This window comes from Macaca mulatta, chromosome 10 (genome assembly GCF_049350105.2).
Source record: "Macaca mulatta isolate MMU2019108-1 chromosome 10, T2T-MMU8v2.0, whole genome shotgun sequence".
NCBI lineage: Eukaryota > Metazoa > Chordata > Mammalia > Primates > Cercopithecidae > Macaca > Macaca mulatta.
Window position 1 is genome coordinate 59,192,950 of NC_133415.1, and position 21,919 is coordinate 59,214,868.

At 53.1% G+C, this 21,919-nt stretch overlaps 1 protein-coding gene across 1 annotated transcript; it reads right to left on the reverse strand.

The window, feature by feature from the left end:
• Positions 1-2,261: 2,261 nt before the first annotated feature.
• Positions 2,262-12,909, reverse strand: CST7 (cystatin F). The gene is made up of 4 exons (XM_001098076.5): positions 12,490-12,909; positions 4,745-4,917; positions 3,140-3,256; positions 2,262-2,551 (listed from the first exon to the last, which is right to left on the reverse strand). Exons 1-4 carry the CDS (start codon positions 12,623-12,625, stop codon positions 2,474-2,476), a joined length of 504 nt encoding a protein of 167 aa, XP_001098076.1. The 5' UTR covers positions 12,626-12,909; the 3' UTR covers positions 2,262-2,473.
• Positions 12,910-21,919: the final 9,010 nt, after the last annotated feature.

The window sequence follows — 21,919 nt, forward strand, 5'->3', positions numbered from 1 at the left end:
GAGTAACTTCACAGAGACAGTATTTTAAATGGATACTAATAAAAGTTAGAAAAAAATCAGATAAATATGTAATGATACAGAAATTCAGAGAACTGATAGCTGTGGTAACATCGGGACCATCTGTGTGCACTGTCTGGCCTTAGACTCCTGTGCCCTCCTCTCCCCTGAGTGGTGGCCAGGCCCTGTTGGGGAAGAGAGCCGGGAGTCTGGTGGTTAATTCCTCCCAGTACTGGTCAGGCCCCGTGTTGGGGGAAGAGAGTCGGGAGTCTGATGGTTAATTCCTCCCAGCGCTGGTCAGGCCTCATGTTGGGGGAAGAGAGTTGGGAGTCTGATGGTTAATCCTCCCAGCGCTGGTCAGGCCTCATGTTGGGGGAAGAGAGTCGGGAGTCTGATGGTTAATTCTCCCAGCACTGGCCAGGCCTCATGTTGGGGGAAGAGATTTGGGAGTCTGATGGTTAATTCCTCCCAGCACTGGCCAGGCCTCATGTTGGGGGAAGAGAGCTGGGAGTCTGATGGTTAATTCCTCCCAGCGCTGGTCAGGCCTCATGTTGGGGGAAGAGAGTTGGGAGTCTGATGGTTAATTCTCCCAGCACTGGCCAGGCCTCATGTTGGGGAAGAGAGTTGGGATTCTGGTGGTTAATTGTGTGTCCCCCCTTCTCGAGGCTGGCTCCTGGGGGCAGCACCAGTAGGACAGAGGCAAAGATGAGATTCTATCTAGTTGGTGTGACCCACATTGTGTCAGATGAACAACTCAAAATTTTTTATGTGACTCTATAGGAAAGAAAATTAGTGGTCATTAGAAATACTTTTAGTAACAAATGATGTACCTTGTATGTCAAGTATACAAAGAAAGTAAGATAATACCTAATCATTCTGTCATACAAACAATGTAAATGTACTGGGCTTATAGGTAGACTTCCCTTTTCAAATTGAGAACAGAGAGCTTTGCTTTCAGTGCGTAATTTTCACAAATATAAAGAAGCTGGCAAACTGTTAGTCACAGTTTTTAGCAAAGGAGTCTTGATTTTGACTTAGCTGTTGATTTTCTGTCTCCAAGTGTCATTTCCTGTGTTTTATCTGGTAATTTGACATGGTGAGGTGTGAAATAGAGTCTTCTTATTAGGTTTTAATATGTGATATGCTTTTGCTGTAAACATAAAAGGGATTCATTCTAACGTGAATTACTAACATGCTCTTAATCGGGTGACTCATCGTGTGCCTCTGTTATCCCTTACAGAAACTCCATCAAGAGTCAGCTATTACATTTCATAGGACAGAGATCTCAGTTTGAGATTTTTATCATCAGCTTACACTTGCAGAGTGGTCTGTAGTTCTGAAAGTTGTTCACATATGTTGACTCTTAATGATTCCAGAAGACATGGCCTCATTGTACCAATGGGAACTGAGGCTCCGAAGGGTTAGGTTAGTGACTGCCAGAGTCACAGCTAGCACAGCCGAGCCAGCCTCCTGGGGATGTGACTGGAGAACGCGCTGGTGAAGCTGGGAGCAAGGGTGACAGCGGCTGGCTGTGCAGTGCCCCCGCAACCTATGGATCATGGCAGGGCACTGACTCAAACCTTGGCTGCACAGCAGAGTCCTCTGGGGTGCCCAGATCTCAAGGTGGCCCAGTCTGGCACTTCTTCCAGTCTTCTTCCAATCCTGGTGCCCTCCAGCCCTTGGTGGCCTCTCCCTCCTCCTGCACCCCCAGCACAGTCATCTTCAGTGGGGCGCCCTCTCTGGAGGGCTCTGGGGAGTGGTCTGCTGCTCTGCCCCCACTCAGGCAGCAGGGCAAGTCCCTGCGAGGCCTGAACCTCAGGGAGGCACAGCCGTGGCCCTGCTGCTCCTGGTGTGGACAGCTCACCTCTTCTGGGGCTTTGGCCTCTGGAGGGTTATAGCTAGCAGCTCAGGCTGGTCAGGCCCCCAGAGGAAGTAATTTCAACTTGTCAGAACCCTTGGTAAAGGGGATCCCTGGTAAGGTTTGCCTCACCTCCCGACGCTCCCCTAAAAGGGCCAGCATGGCTGCTGCTCGCTGTTCATCTTGATTCCCAGCTGTGTTCATCACAACAGGCCAAGGTGCCCAGTGGCCAATGGGGTCCCTGCCCACAGCTCTGCCGCTGATTCAGACCCAGAGCTGTACCCTGCTCTCCTGGGGGCCTGTAGCCACGGGGGCTCATCCCTTACTTTCACAACTCCCTCCATTGACTCAGTCCCCTGCACCCAGACCCGGAATCTAGGTGTGCAGCCTCAGAAACAGGAGTTAATTTTAGAAGCAAATGTGATCTATTTAATCTGTTAGGAGGCTCTACCATGCTCCCATTCCAGCTGCCCTGCAGTGACCCAGCGGCACTTCATCTGCTCACTCGTCAGAGGCCTGAGAGGGTCTGTGAGGCCGGTCATGAGATGGGTGGGAGGGGGACAGGGAGCACGCATCCTGGTGTTTGTCACGGCTGTGGTCTTGCTGAAGAAGCGGGGGTCAGTGACAACGGAGAACAGGCACCTCGAACTGCTGGAGCCAGGGCACGACCCAGACTTCAGAGTAGCAGCTCAGAGTCTGAAACAGAAGGGCACACCTGAGAGCTCAGACTTGCCCTGCGGGGAGCCCTCTGCCCGTGGAGGGATGCTCCTCACAGAGGAGCTCTTCTCCTGCCCCTAGTTTTCATTTTGAAAAATTTCAAACCTACAGAAAACTTGAATGATTTAAGAAGATATGCTTTTCACCTCTATAATTGCTGAATGTTGCCATGTTTCCTTTCTCTTGCTCTCTCTGCAGAGATATGCTATATATGATATCTATCATATATATCATATACATGTATATGATATATATATATATAATTTCTGGATTGTTTGAAAGCTTTTCTTACTCTAACCCTTTCCACCCGCACCCCAGGACGCTCTTCCCGAGCTGTGTCTCCGCCTCTAGGACGGGAGGATGTCGTCTGAGGACCTCCTGGCACAGGCTCTACCTCCTGTTCTCCCGGATCCTTGGTCATGCGGGAGTCTGGAAGGCCTGGCTTCCTCAGGGGTGAGGTTTGGAGTGCTGTGTTAGAGAAATGGTGACAGGGTGTTTTTCACAGCCCTGGGAGGGAGTGGGCTGGGGAAGAGAGGGCGCATTTGAGAGAAGGGCCTGCTGCTTTACCCGCTTCAATGTTTGGTTGGTTTGGAAGTCACAGTCGTCCAGACGCGGGTGCTGGTTTTTCTTGCAGGTAGTTCTGCCAATTTCCACCTCAAGCATGTATTTCAGGCCTTTCACTATCTGTAGGGAGCAAAGGGACTGGGTTAGTGGGCACCGGGGAGGGAGGGCAGGCTCCTCCACTAGCAAGCGGGGCCTCAAGACAGTGGTGCAGGTGCCCACCCAGGAGAAGGGAAGTGGGCCGGCGTCTTGGGGCAATGCTTCCGGCTTACGGCAGAGCCTGCAGACCCCTCCCACTCCACTCCCTGCCTGTGCTGGGGTTTGTGCCCCTTCCTGAGACAGGTGTCTCCTTTCTGTCCAGAGCTCTGCACTCAGGAGGGACGTCACACTAGGTCTCCTGCGTGCCCTGCTGAGCCCTCCCTGCAGCCCTCACTCCAGCCCCATGATGGCTGTTTCTTGTGGCCTCTGTGTCAGGCCTGGGGTCTGTGGGCTTCCCCTCCCCATTCCTGGGGTTGGGAGTTTTGAGTTTCCGGACAGCCCTTCTCCACTTGGATATGGCAGCCGCCTGGTTCTTTCTCATTTGTGGTCTCGGAGGAGTTGAAGAAAAATTCCTCAGGTTTTAGTCTCGGCTCTAGGGAAATTACGTTGTCCCCAATATCGCCAAGCTGGAGAGGGACAACCTCCAAGCCCCCTCCCAGAGAACCCCGAGGACTCAGGCCCAGGGCATCCCGCTGGCTCCCGGAGAAGGAGGGAGGGCCTGCGTCACCCAGGCCAGGCTGTGGAGTGACGACCCTGGCTACACGCCATACTGCCTTCTGTAGCGCGCTTCTCATAGGAAAGCATGCTGCCCTTCACAAGTTTGCAATTGTCGGAAATAATTAGGTTATAAAAATCACCCCGACCTGTGACCCAGCATAACCATGAACACTGTGAAGACTGCCTTGGACAGGGCTGCTTCTGTCCCTTCCCTCCAGGCGCCAGCACGCGGTGGTGGGTGTCATCCACAGCCTGTGTCCCACATTAGCAAGTGGGTGTTCTCAGGACACAGACGAGCAAGGCCTGGCTGTGTCCCAGAGGGTCCCCTAGGAGGGAGGGTGCTGAGCAGGCACAGTAAAAATGAGTCGGGGAAAGGGCAGTGGCTTGGGCAGAGCTCTGGGACTCTGGGATGTGAGTGAGCACTCCAGGGGGAAAGTGGCAAGGACACTTCTGGGCTGCAGGGCACGTGAGGGGTGAGGCCAGATGGGGACCCTGGTCCCAGCAGGGACAGCTCCTCGGACAGTGGCTTTCTCCCCTGTCAGCCTTGGCGCCCACCTCCAGGAGCCCCATTAGGGCCCTGGCGCCTTCTTACCCCGTGCCTAGTGGGCTCTGGGCCAGGGGCCTGGTAACTGCCGGGGAGCTGTGTGCTTTGTGTAACCTTTGTGCCTTGCCCTGGGGATGCTGGCCTCGGCTGCTGCTGTCCACTCCAACCCCGTATGCATCTGCTTTCTGCCCAGAGTTCTGCACTTACGAGCGACTTCACATTACATCCGCCCTGCTCGCCTAGGTGTCGCACTGTAGCAACTCAGCTGCTTAGGGCTGTTCGTGACATGTGACCAGAACCCAGACCGTTACCTGAACTAGGGCCCTTGTAATGCGGGACTCCTTGAACAAGAACATGTCGTTCGTGCAATTGTTGAACTTCTCAACACTGTGTCTGGCTGCTTGGAGGACTCCTGGGTCGTTGGTCTTTATTGTTTTAGGAAATCCTGGATTCACACCTGAGATAATGTCCTGGGAACAAGTATCTGAAAGAGACGAAGAACCAGATAAGAACACTGATGTTAGCGGGGTCTTCAGTCCAGGTGTCATACCTCATGCCTCTGTGGTTCTCAGTTCTCCGCTGGCGTGTGCCTCTTGGCCCCACCCACCCCTCACCTGCTCCCCCCTCACCAGCCCCACCCTCACCTGCCCCTGTTACCTGTCCCCGCTTACCCAGCCCACCCACCCTTCACCTGCCCCCCAACCTGCCCCGTCACTTGCCCCACTTCAACTGTCCCTCCTCACCTGCCCCCCTCACCTGTCCACCCACCTGTCCTCCCTCACATGTTCTTTCTTACCTGCTCCCTCACCTGCCCCCACACATGCCCCACCTGCCCCCTCACTTGTCGTCTCTTACCTGCCCCCCCAACCTGCCCCCATCACCTGTCCTCCCTCACTTGCTCCCCACCTGCCCCCTCACCTGTCCCCCAACCTGTCCCCTCACCTGCCCCCTCACCTCTCCCACCTCACCTGCCCCCTCACCTGTCCCCCGACCGACACGCCTGCAGTGCATTTGTTGCTGCATTTTCAGAGCTGAGGACCAGGTGCCAGGGGGTGCAATGAACCTGTGCCCCCCTTTCAGAACCCAGGGTTATTTCCAACATATGTGATAAAAGCAGAACATGTCCCACAGGTAAGAACCTAAGTACGGGATGTAGCCTTAGTACGGTAGGGAAAGTCAGCCCCAGCCTGGCCCTCTAGGCGGTGGATGGAGGTAGGGCCTCCCACTGGAAGGAGATGGCGCCGTCCTCTTCTCAAGGCCTTCTGCCTGCCTGGCTCTCAGCCTCAGGCCCAGCTCCTAGGAGGGCACCCCTCCTGGCAGCCTGCAGCACCTGATACCCCTGCACTGCCTCCTGACTTTCCAGGGACACTCCTGTGGGTGACAGTGCACTGTGTCCACAAGCTTCGTTGGGGTCAGGGAGGCCTGCCCTTCCTGTACCAAGGAGGCCTATATTTGGATACAAGATGGGGAAGCAGCACCGGGGGCTTCCCCCGCAGTCTGTCCCCTAGCATCTGTGCCTGAGGCTGCAGCCTGCTATGGTCTGGATGGAAAGCTGGGTGCCAGGGCACTGGGGGCAGGGTGATTGGGGAACGGGAGGGGACAGGCTTCATAGCTGGGCATGGCAGGGAGGCCTTGCCAGGACGTCAGTGTCAACTCAGTGCGAGGGCCCCAGAGGAGGCCATTCCCACTGCTGCCTGAGGTCTGCAAGAGGCCCTTCCTGGGTCCTGGATGTTTGTGGGTGCACACCAGACCCCACCAAGGGTAGACAGCCAGGATGCCGAGGTTTCTGGTCACCACGTGGCACCCCCAGGCTGAGCGGTGCAGTGCCAGGAGTGGGCAAAGAAGGTGTGGGACTAGAAGTTCTGTGGCCTTGGGAATGTTGCCCCATCCCGGTAAAGAGTGTCCATTGTGAAGGGAGGCCGCTTGGCAGGTGGCTGTCCCGTGGTTGGTTCCGGGCCAGAAGGTGAGCTTTATGGCTGGGCTTTGGATGACTGTGCCTGCCTCGTGCTTTAGCAGCCAAGGAAGCCTGGCCTTGCCTCCCAAGAAAGCAGCGCAGTGCTGGCGCCCCACCCCATAGAGAATGCTGGCCATGTGCTGGTCCCGTGTGCTGCTGGATAGCTGTGTCCTGCACTGGCCTGCCCTGGGACTGTCCTTGACAGTAATTAGTGTCACACACATCCCCCCTGAAACTGCTGCAGCCTTTGCTTAAGACTAGGCCTCTGAAGATGGAATAGAAACTGCTCTGTTCCTGAGCAGCAGGGGCTGGGCTTGGCCATCTAGGGGAGGCCCTGGAACCTGCATTTCCCCAGGCTCTCAGGTGACTCTGACACTGGTGCTGGCAGTGGGGGGTCCTTGGGACCTGCAGTGTTACCATCAGGAAGGAGGGGCCCCAGTGCCAAAGCCAGCTCCTTCTGGTCCCTGCACTTGTTGATGACAGGAAGTTGAATGTGGCTTTTAGTTAAAACAAAAAACTGTTCTGGAAACTAGCTTGGTTTCTGCTCATCACTGTCATCTGAACAGCAGAGAAAGAAAGAGACACGTGTGTGGAAGGGGTAGTGTGTGTTCAGTGTATTTTTGCTATCAGAGATTAGTGTTTTTATTATTATTATTATTATTTTGCTTTCTTTCCTCACATTAAATTGATATGGCTGTCCATTTTTTTTCTTTGTAAATACTATATTTTATGACTTTTTCTGATTATAAACTTACCTATTTTTGGTAGGAAATTTGAAAAATACAGAGGAGCATAACAAAAAATAATTATTCTTGGTATCTTAAAGCTAACCATTATTAACTTTTTAAAAAATAAAATGTATTTAATTTTGCTTGAGATTAACAGAATTTTAAAAATGAAGTGAAACTCAGTTACACTGAACTTCAGATAAATTTCCCTTTCAAGCTCATGACGATAGTTCCTAAAAGGTTGTGTTAAAGTTATAAAAAGCTTATGAGAAATACTGAAATTGGTATATTTTTATTTAACTACATGTTTCCTAAAATGTAGGCTTCAAGTTAAACCTTTCACTGTCTTACAGTTGTCTAAACAGATATTAAAAGCTCAATTTTTAATTTAAAAATGTTTAAAAGTCAAACCTATTTTTAGGATGATTTGTTAAGAGAAATTAACAAGGAAAGGTTGATCGTTAAGAATTAACACCCCAGAGGGGCCAGTCATCTTCAGGGAAGAAAACAAGCGCCCAGCAGGTGGTGAGCGAATGCAGCTCTTTGAGAACCTCCGCTGGAGTCAAAGAACTGTGGAGAGGACCCCCCCACCGCCCCCAGGGAGGGGACTCGGGTTTGCTCTGTGCCGCTGAAGGTGGGCCGTGGGAGAATGGGTGCTCTCCTCCTCTCCTGCTCTGTCTGGAGGGCCCCGCGATGCTGTTTTTTCTGCTGCATGCCCATTCTGCAGGCGAGGAGACCAAGAGCTTGGAGTGCAGGGTGGGGGCTAAACCCAGGTGTGACTAATTCGGAACACCACTCTCGCTTTTTCCTCATTCAAGGACTGTTTGGCAGGTGCTAAGGGAGATGCAGGGTGGACTCTGAGACAGGCCCCGCCCTCAGTGGAGGGGAGGCAGAGGCTGGGGCACAGGACAGGACGCCAACCTGAGGGTAAAATGGGTGAGCAGAGGGGCAGGGTACGGGGTAGCAGCTGGAAGGTGGCTGAACTGACCTAGGGGAGGAGGGAGCTACGTGCTGGGAAGAGTTGAGGAGACCACGCTGGAGGCTGCTGCTGGGTGCAGAGGGTGATGGTGGTGATGGCCAGGGTGACATGAACGGAAAGAACCCACGGACCATCAGGCTTGTGAGAAGAAACAAAAGGCACATAAAATTCGTCTGTATAGAAACAATGCCTGGGGCCTACCAGGCCTGCTGGAGGGGAGTGGGGGTACCTGCTTTGTGCGAGGCCTCCGCCAGGAGCCTGCCAGGGCAGCCTGACCTCAGCCCACCACTGCTTCTAATGCAGGGTGGGAGGGGAGGTGGGCCGTGCCTGAGACAGGTAGGGAGCTTCCAGACATAGAAGCTGGAGGTGGGGCGGGGGTGGGCAGGGCCTGATGATACCAGGTGCTGAGCAGGCCCCAGGACACATAGTCATGGGAAGGCGAATGAAACCGTCCCCGCACATTGACAAGAATTGCATGCCAGGTTCTGGACAGAAAGATACTCATAATTAAGCTTGAATCAGGCTGCTCTCTCGCCCAAGATGTTTTTCAGATCCCAATTCCAGCAACCAGTTTGGAAACCCCCCCACAGAGGAACGGAATCATCACGAAAACACAGCTGCTTCCTCTCCCTGTGCTGTGACATCACGCTGCCCCTTCCAACAGTCGATCTCCACACTTCGCCACTCCAGAACCCTTAAAAACCCGGGCCCCAGGCTCCTCGGGGAGATGGATTTGAGTTTCCTCCGTCTCCTTGTCCTGGGACCCTGCGATCATCCTGCTTTCGTGCTGCAGCCCTGTGTTTCTGAGTGTTGACTGGCTGTGTGCATGGGGCACAGACCTATCGGGGCACCCAAGGACCAGTGTGCACTGGGGTGCAGATGTGAAGCTGCCATGCCAGGGGAGTTGCCAGGGCTTCTGCCCAAGGCAGCAGGGAGCTGCAGCTTCTGACAGCTGCTGGGCATGCCCTGGGCAGGGTACGTTCCTGTCCTCGGGGCATTGGCCTGGTGGTAGAGCTGGTACTAAGCCATTCTGAGAAGAGAGAGAACATGGACAGGGATCGCTGTGGTGACACCAGGCAGACCCTTCCCACCTGCATTTAGTAGGAAAATGGGTGGGCACAGCAGGGGCTGGCCTTGCGCACCGCCTCCCTCTTTCAGGAGTGTTCTAGGTGTGGCCGAGAGGTTGGGAAGCCCCTGCTTGTGAAACTATCCCTGAGATGGGGACCTGGGTGCCAAGAGCTGGATGCAGATGGTCCCTGCTGGTGTCCCTCCCTGTGTCACCTGAGGGGGTGCCCTTTCCGTGGGCCAGTACTGAGCTGGGTGGGGAGACCCTTTGGGAGGGGCCCCATTGGCCCCCATCACCCAGAGCATAAGGTCTGCCTGGCTGTGCCTGAGAACTGGGGTGTTGGGGGGTACAGGTCCAGCTTAGGGGTGCTGGTGTTCACCCCGTCACCCCAAGCCCTCTCACATGACACCATCAAAATTCAGAAAGCCCGGGTCCTTGGGGCCACACCCGCCCACTGTACTCTCGGGTCTCTGCGTGATGGCTAATGGTGGAGACTTTCTTTTGAGGGCACACACAGGACACAGACAGCTCTCCCAGGATCAGTCCCGACCTTAACCCACTGGGACACACCCGGAGTTTGAATTCCAGCTCTGCCTCTCACCGACTGTGTGATCTCAGGCAAGCTGCCTAACCTCTCTGAGCCTCCGTGTCCTCACCTGTAAAATGAGGATGTTGACGACAGTGAGAATATATGAGGCAACATACACAAAGCACTTGTCAATAAATGATGTGCAATACTGTAATCATTATCAAATACATCAAAATGCACATGGCCACAGCAGGGGTCTCAGGGCAAATGAATGCCCCCACTGGGAAAAACAAATCTTGCCGCATAGAGGGTGGCTCAGCCTGCGGCAGCTCTCAGTGCTCCCCGGGAGGCAGGAGGTCCCTGGGCTGCAGGTGGTCTCTCTGCTACTGGGAAGTAAGGAGTGACATCACCTTGCAGAGGGAAGCCGAAATGGCTCCCTGACCCCAGGGTCCCTGTCCAGGCAGATGGACCGTTGCAACTAGAGTGGAGGGGGCAGAGGGTGACATGACACCTCGCAGAGCTTCCCAGAAGAGATGCCCGTCAGATTGAGAAAGAAACAGCCCTTTTCAAAAGGGTGGCGGAAGCTAGTGTGGCAATTTCCTAGGTTCTGAAAGCCTCAGGGAAGAAAGGTGCCCTGAGGGACTCGGCGCTGCGGTCTGTGCAGTTCAGTGCCTGGGCGTGGAGAGAGGCCAGATGCTCAGACGGCACCACCCTCGGGGTCCCTGTTGCTTCCTCCGCCCCCCAGCCCGCTCAGTCATGAGGAAGGCTCTGTAATTTAGTCTCAGAGGAGGCAGTGGAGGGGCTGTAGGAGTTGTGGGGTGGAGGCAGGATGCATGCTTGTGTCTGGGGCCCAGGTTCCCATCTCTCTTGCTGCTAGACTGGGGGCCTCCCAGCACCCTCCCTGTACAGCCGAAGACTGAAGGCCCTTGCTGGAAGCACCAGAAATGATCACAGCACGTGGGCAGGGTGTTGGGGGCTGTCACTAGCACAGCAGCAGAAGGTCCTGCACTGGAGAGAGCAGGGGGCCGAGGCCAGCAGAGAGCACCCCACGCCCCGTGTGCCTCCATGCCTGTGCCTTCCCCGAGCCACCTCTTTTCAGCCTCCCCAAGATCGGAGGCGGGGTGCAGTTATCTTCCCATTTCACGGATGGTAGGACTGAGGCTGAGGGCCCGCTCCATGTGTGTGAACGTGGGCTCTGGAGCTTCCGTCTGGGGTTTGGTGGCCGACAGCAGATCTACTGGGAACGGAGGGAAAGCCTTGGTGCAGCATTACACACCAGTGAGGGACCAGGAGCACAGCCCAGGAAAGTGACTTTGCCAGCTGCCCAGCACGTCAGCTCCCACACCACTCTGCTACAAGTCCCTAGCCTGCTCCATGAGATGAGCAGAGCTCTGAAACCCCTCAGCAGTCAGTAGGTTTAATTAGATCCCATGACATGCTAGGACAGCCGGCTCCATGTCCCCTCCAGGAGAGCCTTTTCTGAGGTGTGAGAAGGAGCCACTTCTCTTGGGTGAACGTGCGTCTCTTCCCCGCTTCCCTCTTGGACCTTGGAGACACGAAGGGGCAGGGCACAAGACGGCGGTGGGCAGGCGGCGCTGCATCATGACAGGACCAGGAGGAGAGGCCCCTATGAGGCTGGGAAGTGGGTGGAGGGCTCCACGCGTGAGCTGAGAAGACTCCCAAGCTGGGAGGCAGGGCAGGCGTGCTGTCCCCAGCCTTCTGCCGGCCATGGGTGAGCTCCATGTTCACTGAGCACCACCCAGAGCCCATGGTGGTGGCATGTTCCCATCAGTGACAGCAGAAGCTGCCTCCCTCCTCCAGCCTGCCCTGTCCTCTTGGGCACTCAGTCGCAACACCCACCCTAGGCCAGGCCTGGGAGCTCAACACTGTCCCCCAGCGTCACTGAGTCCTCAGTATTCTGATTCACCAGGAGGAGGTGAGAACCCTCCGTGGACCCCTTGGGTGCTCTGGGGCCGTCCTCTTGTCAGTGGTCCTGCTGCACACCCCCCAACCTGGGCCCCTTTGGCCAGACTCTAGCCCCCTTCTGTCCCCATCTGCTGAGTGGGGGTCGTGTGACTTGAGCGGGTCACCTCAACCCTCTGATGCCAGCTTCCTGGTTGGTTAAATGAGGCGAGGGCCTCTTAAGTTCCCATCAGTATCCTGGTCTGATTCCTGTGCCAGGGAGGGCATGGCCCAGTTCCCTTTGGGGGAGGGAAGGTTGTCCCTGGCTGTGTGACTTGGGCAAATCACCTAGCCTGACTGTGCCTCAGTTTCCCAGTGCACAGGCAGTGGCTGCTTCCTCCGTGTCCCCCCTCCCCCTGAGTGCTGACCCTCAGGGAGTGGATTTCAGGAAGGGTGAAAGAGTCTGATCGTTAGGGTCCCTGGGGCCAAGTCACAGGACAGCAGCCGGCAGGAAGGAAGGACAAGCCATCAGATAGAAGAGGCTAACCGCAGGCATGTGGCTGCCCTGTCGCCTCCGTCCCGCAGAGGGGCTGCGGGAGATCTGCCTTGCTCAGACCTTTCTCAGACCTCTGTGAAGACCAGAGAATGGAAGACGTTTCCCTTGCCCCTAGCCTTCTGGGCAGCCCCCACACCCTTCATTCCTGTAGCCTGCTACCCCCAAAGGTGGCTGCAGCCGGATGGAGCCCCTTGCCCCTCTCACCACTCCCAGCACCTCTTACCACCGCATGGTCCTGTGGGGATTCCAAGCCAGGAAAGTGCCCTGGGGAAGACCCAAGGCACCAGCGGCCAATCTCAGGGAGAGACCCCAAGGGAGCGGCCAGGGGAGAACGCTACTTACCTGGGGAAGGGCCCCCGGTGGTGCTCACGACCAGGCAGCAGAAGGCCAGCAGAGTTCCAGCCGCTTGCATGGCTGCCCGGGTGGGGACAGTGCGGGGCAGTCGGGGGTGGCCGTGCAGAGCCTTCTCAGGCAGCATGGGGCAGTTGGGGGCAGTGGTTGGTGCCCGTGCCAATCCTCAGGCAGCACGGGGCAATGCTGGGCAGTGGTTGGTGCCTGTGCTGAGCCTTCTCAGGTAGCACGGGGCAGTGGGCTGTCTCAAACCAGGGGCGGGTGCTGGGGCCACAGCGTGGAACCCCACCCTGCAAACCACTCTGGGACGGGGCAGGGGCGGGGCTAGGGGGCTGCCTGCGTGGTGCTAGGGAGGGGAGTGGTTTGCTGCTGAATCATTTTGGCCAGAAGCTCTTCACCTTTAGATCTATCAGCCACAAAGGCAACCGCTTCCTTTATAAAAGTTTCCAAGCAGTCGTCATTTGCTGGGGGAGGAGGAAGAGAAACGAGACCCGTGAGCAAATCCTGGTGCAATGTTCTACCCCTGAGCCACACACCAAAGAGATGTTGCATGAAAAACATTAGCAAGAATTTTCAAAAGCAGAATCACTTGATTTTCTTCTTTTTTAAAAAAATACTTAAGTTCTGGGGTACATGTGCAGAACGTGCCATGGTGGTTTGCTGTACCCATCAACCCATCATCTACATTAGGTATTTCTCCAAATGCTATCCCTCCCCTGGCGCCCCACTCCCAGACAGGCCTTGGTGTGTGATGTTCCCTTCCCTGTGTCCATGTGTTCTCATTGTTCAGCTCCCACCTATGAGTGAGAACATGCCGTGTTTGGTTTTCTATTTTTGTGTTAGTTTGCTGAGAATGATGGTTTCCAGCTTCATCCACGTCCCTGCAAAGGACATGAACTCATCCTTTTTTATTGCTGCATAATATTCCATGGTGTATATGTGCCACATTTTCTTTATCCAGTCTACCATTGATGGGCATTTGGGTTGGTTCCAAGTCTTTGCTATTGTGAAGAGTGCTGCAATAAACATACATGTGCATGTGTCTTTAGAGTAGAATGATTTATAATCTTTTGAGTGTATACCCAGTAATGAAATTGCTGGGTCAAATGGTATTTCAGGTTCTAGATCCTTGAGGAATCGCCACACTGTCTTCCATGATGGTTGAACTAATTTACACTCCCACCAACAGTGTAAAAGCGTTCCTATTTCTCCACATCCTCTCCAGCATATGTTGTTTCCTGACTTTTTAATGATCGCCATTCTAACTGGCATGAGATGGTATCTCATTGTGGTTTTGATTTGCATTTCTCTAATGACCAGTGATGATGAGCGTTTTTTCATATGTTTGTTGGCCGCTTAAATATCTTCTTTTGAGTGTCTGTTCATATCCTTCACCCACTTTTTGATGGGGTTGTTTTTTTTCCTGTCAATTTGTTTAAGTTCCTTGTAGATTTTCAACATTAGCCCTTTGTCAGATGGATATATTGCAAAAACTTTCTCCCATTCTGTAGGTTGCCTGTTCACTCTGGTGAGAGTTTCTTTTGCTATGTGGAAACTCTTTAGTTAAATTAGGTCCCATTGATCAATTTTGCCTTTTGTTGCTATTCCTTTTGGTGTTTTAGTCATGAAGTCTTTGCCCATGCCTATATCCTGAGTGGTACTGCCCAGGTTTTCTTCTAGGATTTTTATGTTTTTACGTCTTATGTTTAAGTCCTTAATCCATGTTGAGTTAATTTTTGTATAAGGTGTAAGGAAGGGGTCCAGTTTCAGTTTTCTGCAAATGGCTAGCCAGTTTTCCCAACACCATTTATTAAATAGGGAATCCTTTCCCCATTGGTTGTTTTAGTCAGGCTTGTCAAAGATCAGGTGGTTGTTGATGTGTGGTGTTATTTCTGAGGCCTCTGTTCTGTTCCATTGGTCTATATATCTGTTTTGGTGCCAGTACCATGCTGTTTTGGTTACCATAGCCTTGCCGTATAGTTTGAAGTCAGGTAGCATGATGCCTCCAGCTTTGTTCTTTTTGCTTAGGATTGCCTTGGCTATGCAGGCTCTTTTTTGGTTTCATATGAACTTTAAAGTAGTTTTTTCCAATTCTGTGAAGAAAGACAATGGGGATAGCACTGAATTTGTAAATTACTTTGGGCAGTATGGCCATTTTCACAATATTGATTCTTTCTATCCATGAGCATGGAATGTTTTTCCATTTATTTGTGTCCTTTCTTATTTCCTTGAACAATTGTTTGTAGTTCTCCTTGAAGAGGTCCTTCACATCCCCTGTAAGTTGTATTCCTAGGTATTTTATTCACTTTGCAGCAATTGTGAATGGGAGTTCACTCATAATTTCACTCTCTGTTTGTCTATTATTGGTGTATAGGAATGTTTGTGATTTTTGCGCAATGATTTTGTATCCTGAGACTTTGCTGAAGTTGCTTATCAGCTTATGGAGATTTTGGGCTGACACAATGGGGTTTTCTATATATACAATCATGTCATCTGCAAACAGAGACAATTTGACTTTCTGTTTTCCTTTTTGAATACTCTTTATTTCTTTCTCTTGCCTGCTTGCCCTGGCCAGAACTTCCAATACTATGTTGAATAGGAGTGGTGAGAGAGGGCATCCTTGTGCTGGTTTTCAAAGGGAATGCTTCAAATTTTTGCCCATTCAGTATGATATTGGCTGTGGGTTTGTCATAAATAGCTCTTATTATTTTGAGATACATTCCATCAAAACCTAGTTTATTGAGAGTTTTTAGCATGAAGGAGTGTTGAATTTTGTTGAAGGCCTTTTATGCATTTATTGAGATAATCATGTGGTTTTTGTTATTGGTTCTGTTTATGTGATGGATTATGTTTATTGATTTGCATATGTTGAACCGGCCTTGCATTCCAGGTATGAAGCCGACTTGATCATGCTGGATAAGCTTTTTGATGTGCTGCTGGATTCAGTTTGCCATATTTTATTGAGGATTTTCACATCAATGGGACATCAGGGATATTGGCCTGAAATTTTCTTTTTTGTTGTGTCTCTACCAGGTTTTGGTATCAGAATGATGCTGGCCTCATAAAATGAGTTAGGGAGGATTCTCTCTTTTTCTCTTGTTTGGAATAGTTTCAGAAGGAATGGTACCAGTTCCTCTTTGTACCTCTGGTAGAATTCGGCTGTGAATCCATCTGGTCCTGGACTTTTTTTTGGTTGGTAGGCTATTAATTACTGCCTCAATTTCAGAACTTGTTCTTGGTCTATTCAGGGATTCGACTCCTTTCTGGTTTTGACTTGGGAGGGTGTATGTGTCCAGGAATTTATCCATTTCTTCTAGGTTTTCTAGTTTATTTGTGTAGAGGCGTTTACAGTATTCTCTGATGGTAGTTTGTATTTATGTGGGATCAGTGGTGATATCCCCTTTATCATTTTTTATTGCATCTATTTGATTCTTCTCTCTTTTCTTCTTTATTAGTCTGCCTAGTGGTCTATCTATTTTGTTGATTGTTTCAAAAAACCAGCCCCTGGATTCATTGATTTTTTGAAGGGTTTTTTCATGTCTCTATCACTTTCAATTATGCTCTGATCTTAGTTATTTCTTGTCTTCTGCTAGCTTTTGAATTTGTTTGCTTGTGCTTCTCTAGTTCTTTTAATTGTGATGGGAGGGTGTTGATTTTAGATCTTTCCTGCTTTCTCTTGTGGGCATTTAGTGCTATAAATTTCCCTCTACACAGTGCTTTAAATGTGTCCCAGAGATTCTGGTACATGGTTTCTGTGGGCCTGGAGTCTGGCCTGGCCGAGCTGGGTGCTCTGAGTCTCACCAAGCTGGCCAGGGGTGGAGTGGGGCATTGTGGCTGGGGCTGCAATATGGGGCTGGCTGGGGCTGCAGTCTCATCAGAGGCTCAACTAGGGAAGGGGCTGCTTCCCGGGTAAAAGGCTTGTTGTCAGCTGTCGGTTCCTTGAGATTGTCAGTTTCAGCTTCCTACTGGCTGTTGGCTAGAGGCCACCTTAAGCTCCTAGCCATGTGGGCCTTCTTGACAGGGCCTCTGACTTCCTGAAAGCTGGCATGGGAGAGATTGCTTCTTGGAAAATTGGGCTACAGTCTCACATACCATTAACATGGAGATGACCTCCCATCACCTTTGCCATATTCGAATGCCTGGAAGTGAGTCACAGGTCCCACCCACACTAAAGGGGAGGGAACAGCACAGGGCTGGGACAGTGGAGCCACTACAGAGCCTGTTGCCACACTTACTAAAGTTTACTACAAACCCTCGCTATCTCTGCACTGAGGAGGCCACAAAAAGTGACCAACCAGGTGGCAGTGAGCACCCTAAAAGTGGTTTCTCACTAAGGACTAAGGCTGTTGGAGAAATGACTGATTCCATGCCAGGGCAGGAAATGTACAAGATGAGCCAGAAACATCTCACCTTCTAGGGAGCAGGGAAACCCTCAAAGGCTGTTGGGGCCGTGTCAAAGGCATCAGAGCCAAGCTGAAGAGGCTCCCACTGGCCCAGGGAAGGGACAAGTTAGCATTAATAAGAATAATAACTACAGGGGATTGAAGCACACAGATATTTAAAAAGCTCCTAGATCCATATGATACTGATAATGATGACAATGAGAATCATTATAATCCCTCTGCAACCTCCAAAGGCTGTGGGGCCAGTGGGGACCCTTCTCCCAGGAACTGATCCCTATGCCACATGCCCAGCCATGGTGGCATCCTTCTGGCCTTCAGAAAGCTCAGGAAGGAGAAGTGGTGCCCAGCCCCTCTCCGCACCGGGAACCCTGCCACCCTCCTTGACCCATGGAATGCCATGTTCCCAGGAGGCCTCAGGGGTCTCCTGGGTGCCGACTGTGGGATGCAGGGGACTCGCTGGACTTCCCCAAACTCTAGCCTCCTTGTCTGTTACAAAACATACCCAAACAAAAGAAAGGATAAAGGAGAGGTTTGACTCTTCATCTCTTAGGCTTCATGTGAGGTGGAGATGAGTGACGGGGCATGGCTCAGAGTGAGCTCCCTGACAGTGACGTGGTTTTCTGTTATCCTTACAGCAGGAGTGGGGCTTCCAAACTGTCAGATGTCAGGTGTGTGTACCCACATATTCCCTTGCACAAAGACACACGAGGAATGTGGAGGTAAAGAAAACCAAGCAGTCTCTTGATGCAGGACTTCTCAGAGCCTTTAGAAGGCAGGTATGGTGTGCAGATGCTTATATTCATTTACAAAGGCAGATGGAACCGCCTCTGCTCAGAGCATCTCTGATGCCATCTGGGGCTTGGGTTTGAGGGCCTTTGCATGGGACAAGTAGGGAGCCGCAGAAACAAACAACAGGGCAAGGCCTAGAACCCTGAAGGGAGTTGCGGGTCTGGCCCGCAGCTGCCCGCCCTGGGGTTTTGAGGATGCATGGGAAGGCAGGCCTGATATGAAACAGCATTCCTGGGCCCAGTCAAGACAGGACTCCTGTCAGGGCGGGTCCCATGCTGTTGACCCTGGCTGGCGGTGCTGGAGGCTGAGGGCAGCCAGGCCTGTTGGGCAGGAGTGGGCCTGGTTGTTGGGGACCCTGAGTTTGGCCCCAGCTCAGCTGCCTCTGACTGCAGGCAGCACACAGGCCTTCTGAACCTCAGACTCTGCCCTGCACGAAGGACCCCAGCCAGGCTCTGTGGGGTGAGGGGGAGTGCTGCACATGTGAAGCCAGCCTTGGCCTCCATCTCACCTGAAGACGCATGGGGGTGAAATGGCCACTGCTGGAAGCCCTGGGAGGATAAATGAGACAGCGCTCCGGGGCACTTAGAGCAGTCCCCACACAACACTCAAAAAGCAGCGGCTGTTATTGTGGGTGACTGTGAAAAGCCATGTTTCCTGAAAGACTTGTCAAAGCAGCCGGCTGGGTGGCCCTGCACCTGCGTTCCTGGGGTCAACTCACCTGTAGTGACCCCCAGAGCTGTGCCCCAAGAGCTGCGGGTAGAGGCAGCAAAGGTGGAGGTGGCTGAGTGGATGGAGATCCTCAGAGCCGTTGACATGTACTGACGGTCTCCTGTGTGCATTCTCACACTGGTTCAATTCATTTCATCACGACCCTTTCAGGTGTGTGTGTGTCCCCACTTTACACATGAGAAAACTGAGGTTCAGGGGAATGAGGCTCATTTACTCCCTGCCCTTTCTGACAGCTCAGGCCATGGTCTGACCATCTGCATAGCTGTCTGCTTGCAAATGCACCTGCCCGGTGACTTGAGAACATTCTGGAGCTGGCAGCCTAGGACACCGCTGGAGGCTACCCCTTTTCTGGAGGGAAGGGCCTGCAGGTCTGACCTGTGACTCCCTGAGTGTCTGTTGTTTCTGCAGAGGCAGGGATGAGTGTGGGGGCCAGAACACAGCTTGGTGGGTTGTGAGTTGGGGTCCTTGCGAGCGGTCATCTGAAGCAAATGTGCTCAGTTCAGAGGACCCTCTGTCCTTGCAGCTGGTGCTGACATCAGCATGGACCTCAGCACATAGCCCTCACCACACCCAGCTGCAGGGCTGCAGGGAGAGCAGGGTGTGGCCATCAGAGCCCCCACTGGGAAGGAGGTTGTGGTTGACCCAGAGTGCTAGGTCTGGGCTGGGTCTTGAGAGGCCCGGAGGGCCGGGCTCCTGCAGGGAGGCGTTTGTGCCATGTGGGTGTGGGTTGATGGAATCATGCCACGCTCATGGTGGGCTGTCCTGTGCCAGTGGCCCTGCCGTGCCACTCTGTGAGAAGGGCAGGGACCTGAGTTGACTTGTGGCTTCCAAAACTACAGCCTCCACCAAGGGCGCCAGGAGGCTGCAGGGTAACATGATATCATTAACTACAATGATAGAAATAATAATGATGAGAGAAAGGTGTTTATAGTACTACTAGGCACCAGGCACTTCCTTAACATTGTATGACTTCCCTTTTCTCTTTAACAAAATTTATTTTAATTGACAAATACATATGGAACACACATGGTGTGTAGCATGAAGATTTGTATAGCATGAAGTATGTCTGTTTGCATTGTGGAACAGCTAAATCAAACCAATGAACATCTACACTACCGTACACCCTTACTGATGATGCGAACACTTAAGATTCTATGCAGCAATGTTCAAGCATGTGTACACTGTCACTAACTAGAGTCACCATGTTGTACAACAGATCTCCTGAACCAGCTGTGTCTTCACTGAATCCTTCATTTTACAGACAAGGAAACGGGCATGCAGAGAGCGAGAAGTTGCCAGAGTTATGCAAGGCTGGGGATCAGGCCCTGGAAGCATGGTCCTGGTTCCTGAGTCCTCAAGGCTGTCCCCCTTGAGGGGCAGGGGCCACTCAGGCCCTCTGCTGGGCCCAGGCCTGGGACTGAGTGACCTGTGAACTCCGCCTGCAGACGCCAGCTTGCCAGTGGGGTGGGGGTGGCCTCTGGCTGTGACCTGCGTGTGCCAGGAGACACAGAAGGGCATCACTGCTCCAGGACTACCCACAAAGTATGCAAGGCACGGGTGAGGTCGCCTCAGGAGTCTCATGTGTGCATGAGAGAGACTTTTTCTGTGCAAAAACAATGTATGAAAGAAACACAAAATCCCCTGGGGTGGATTTCTAGAGAAGGGGAGGAGTCAGGGGGCGGTGGTGTTCACTACCTTTCTGTTCTATCTGCACTCAACTTCTAAAAGTCAGCGGTGGTTATCTGGCTGCCGGGCTGGAAGATCTTTTTCTGTCTGTATTTCTCCGTGAAGAATGCAATTCAGTTTCTCCAGACTGTTGGGAGTGGAAGGAGAGCGTCGGCCACAGGGTGGCGCTGTGATCCCAGCCATGAGCAGGGCCCTGCCTGAGCGCCTTTCCCGGCTTTCCGCAGGCCCCAGCTTCTCTCTTCAGCTGTGAGACCTTGGCAGCGCCCCCGCCCCTGTGCCGGGACCTGCCCCAGTCCTTAGCCTGCTCCGCAGCGGCTGGGACCTCGGCCACCCTGCGCCCTTTCTGGGGAAATGCAATTTTGGGCATGAGACAGGGTCTCTAAACCGCAAAGCCTTCTGCAGTTTCAGTTATCAGTCCGTGGGGAAAATCCTGCAAATAAATCTTCCAGGCTTGGCAGGCCCCTCACCCACCCACCGGGCCTCTGGCGTGGAGAATCTCGGCGTTTAGGGGTTGGAGGGTTTCTCTTAACTTAGCTGCACGGGTCACAGCCAAGCTTAGCCCTGGAGCCACCATTCCTTCCATCATTCTCAGACCTTCTGAGGCCAGGGATCGGGACCACATGGTGGGGTTGCCTGTGGCCACCAGGTCTGGGATGCTAGCTGGGGGATCCGAGGGTGGGGCCTGGCATCCTGGAAGGCTCTTCCTTCACATGTCTGGAGTGGCGCTGGCTGCTGACTGCATTTCAGTGGGCTGGGGCGGGAACGCCTCCACGTGGCCTGCCCGGTGGCCACCTGGGCTTCCTCACAGCATGGTGGCCGGGCTGTGAGAATGAGTGTTCCCTGGGACAGCAAGTGGAAGTCATCCTTTTTTATGACTTAGCCTCGAAAGTCACCTAGTATCACTTCTGCCAGAATTGCAGACCCGCTCAGATTCAAGAGATGGGGAACCAAGCAGACCCCACCTCTTGGTGGGACAGTGTCAGGTCCCACCACCAGAAGCAGATGGGAGGGGATGTACTGGTGTGGCACCTTTGGAACGTCATCTGCTCAAGTATGTCCAAAGAGAATGAAAGTCTAAGCCTCCCGGGAGGGCTCTCGGTTCTTCGGAGAAATGCCATTTCCAGCCTCTCTAACCCTCCCCATTCCCAATTTGCTGGCCACTGGCAACTTGCACACCTGATACTGACCCAGCCACAGAGCTGCTTCTCACCTGTGCCAGCTGCAGCTCCTCCATGCTGAAAAACAAAGCCAAGCAAAACTGGAGAACCCAACTGGAATGGTGATAGCCAGAGCACGCAGGACAGGAGAACTCGGACCCGCAGCCTGTAGCACCAGCCCGGGAAGCCAGATCACTACTGCCCACAGGCTTGGCCAGTAACTGCCAGTTTCCCTCATCCTTCTTCAATTGAGGATCAGCCAGAGAAGGAAGCCAGACATGCTCCGCTGGCCAGTCACAGGGGCCACCCCACTTCTAGCAGCCCCTCCTGCTTGCCCAACAGCCACCCCCACTGGGGCACCTCTGAAGCCCCCTCTTTCCTCTGTGAGGCTTTCCCACACCTGCCTGCATGCAGGTCCCCGCCTGGTGGTGCTGCCTCCCGCTGCTGTATGCCTTGAGCCCCTAGGCTCCTTTGGATGCTCTTGGTCTGTTTCTGTGCCAGGGCACATGGCGGGAGGGCGGGCTGTGGGCCGGGCAGGGTCATGAGCCATCTGAACAGGGAGGGCTAAGAGCAGCTGTGGCCGTGGACACTGGGGCTCAGGCTCCCTGGGGGACTCATGCTGGCCACGGGAGGAGAGGTGGGTGCTGGGCTCAAGGT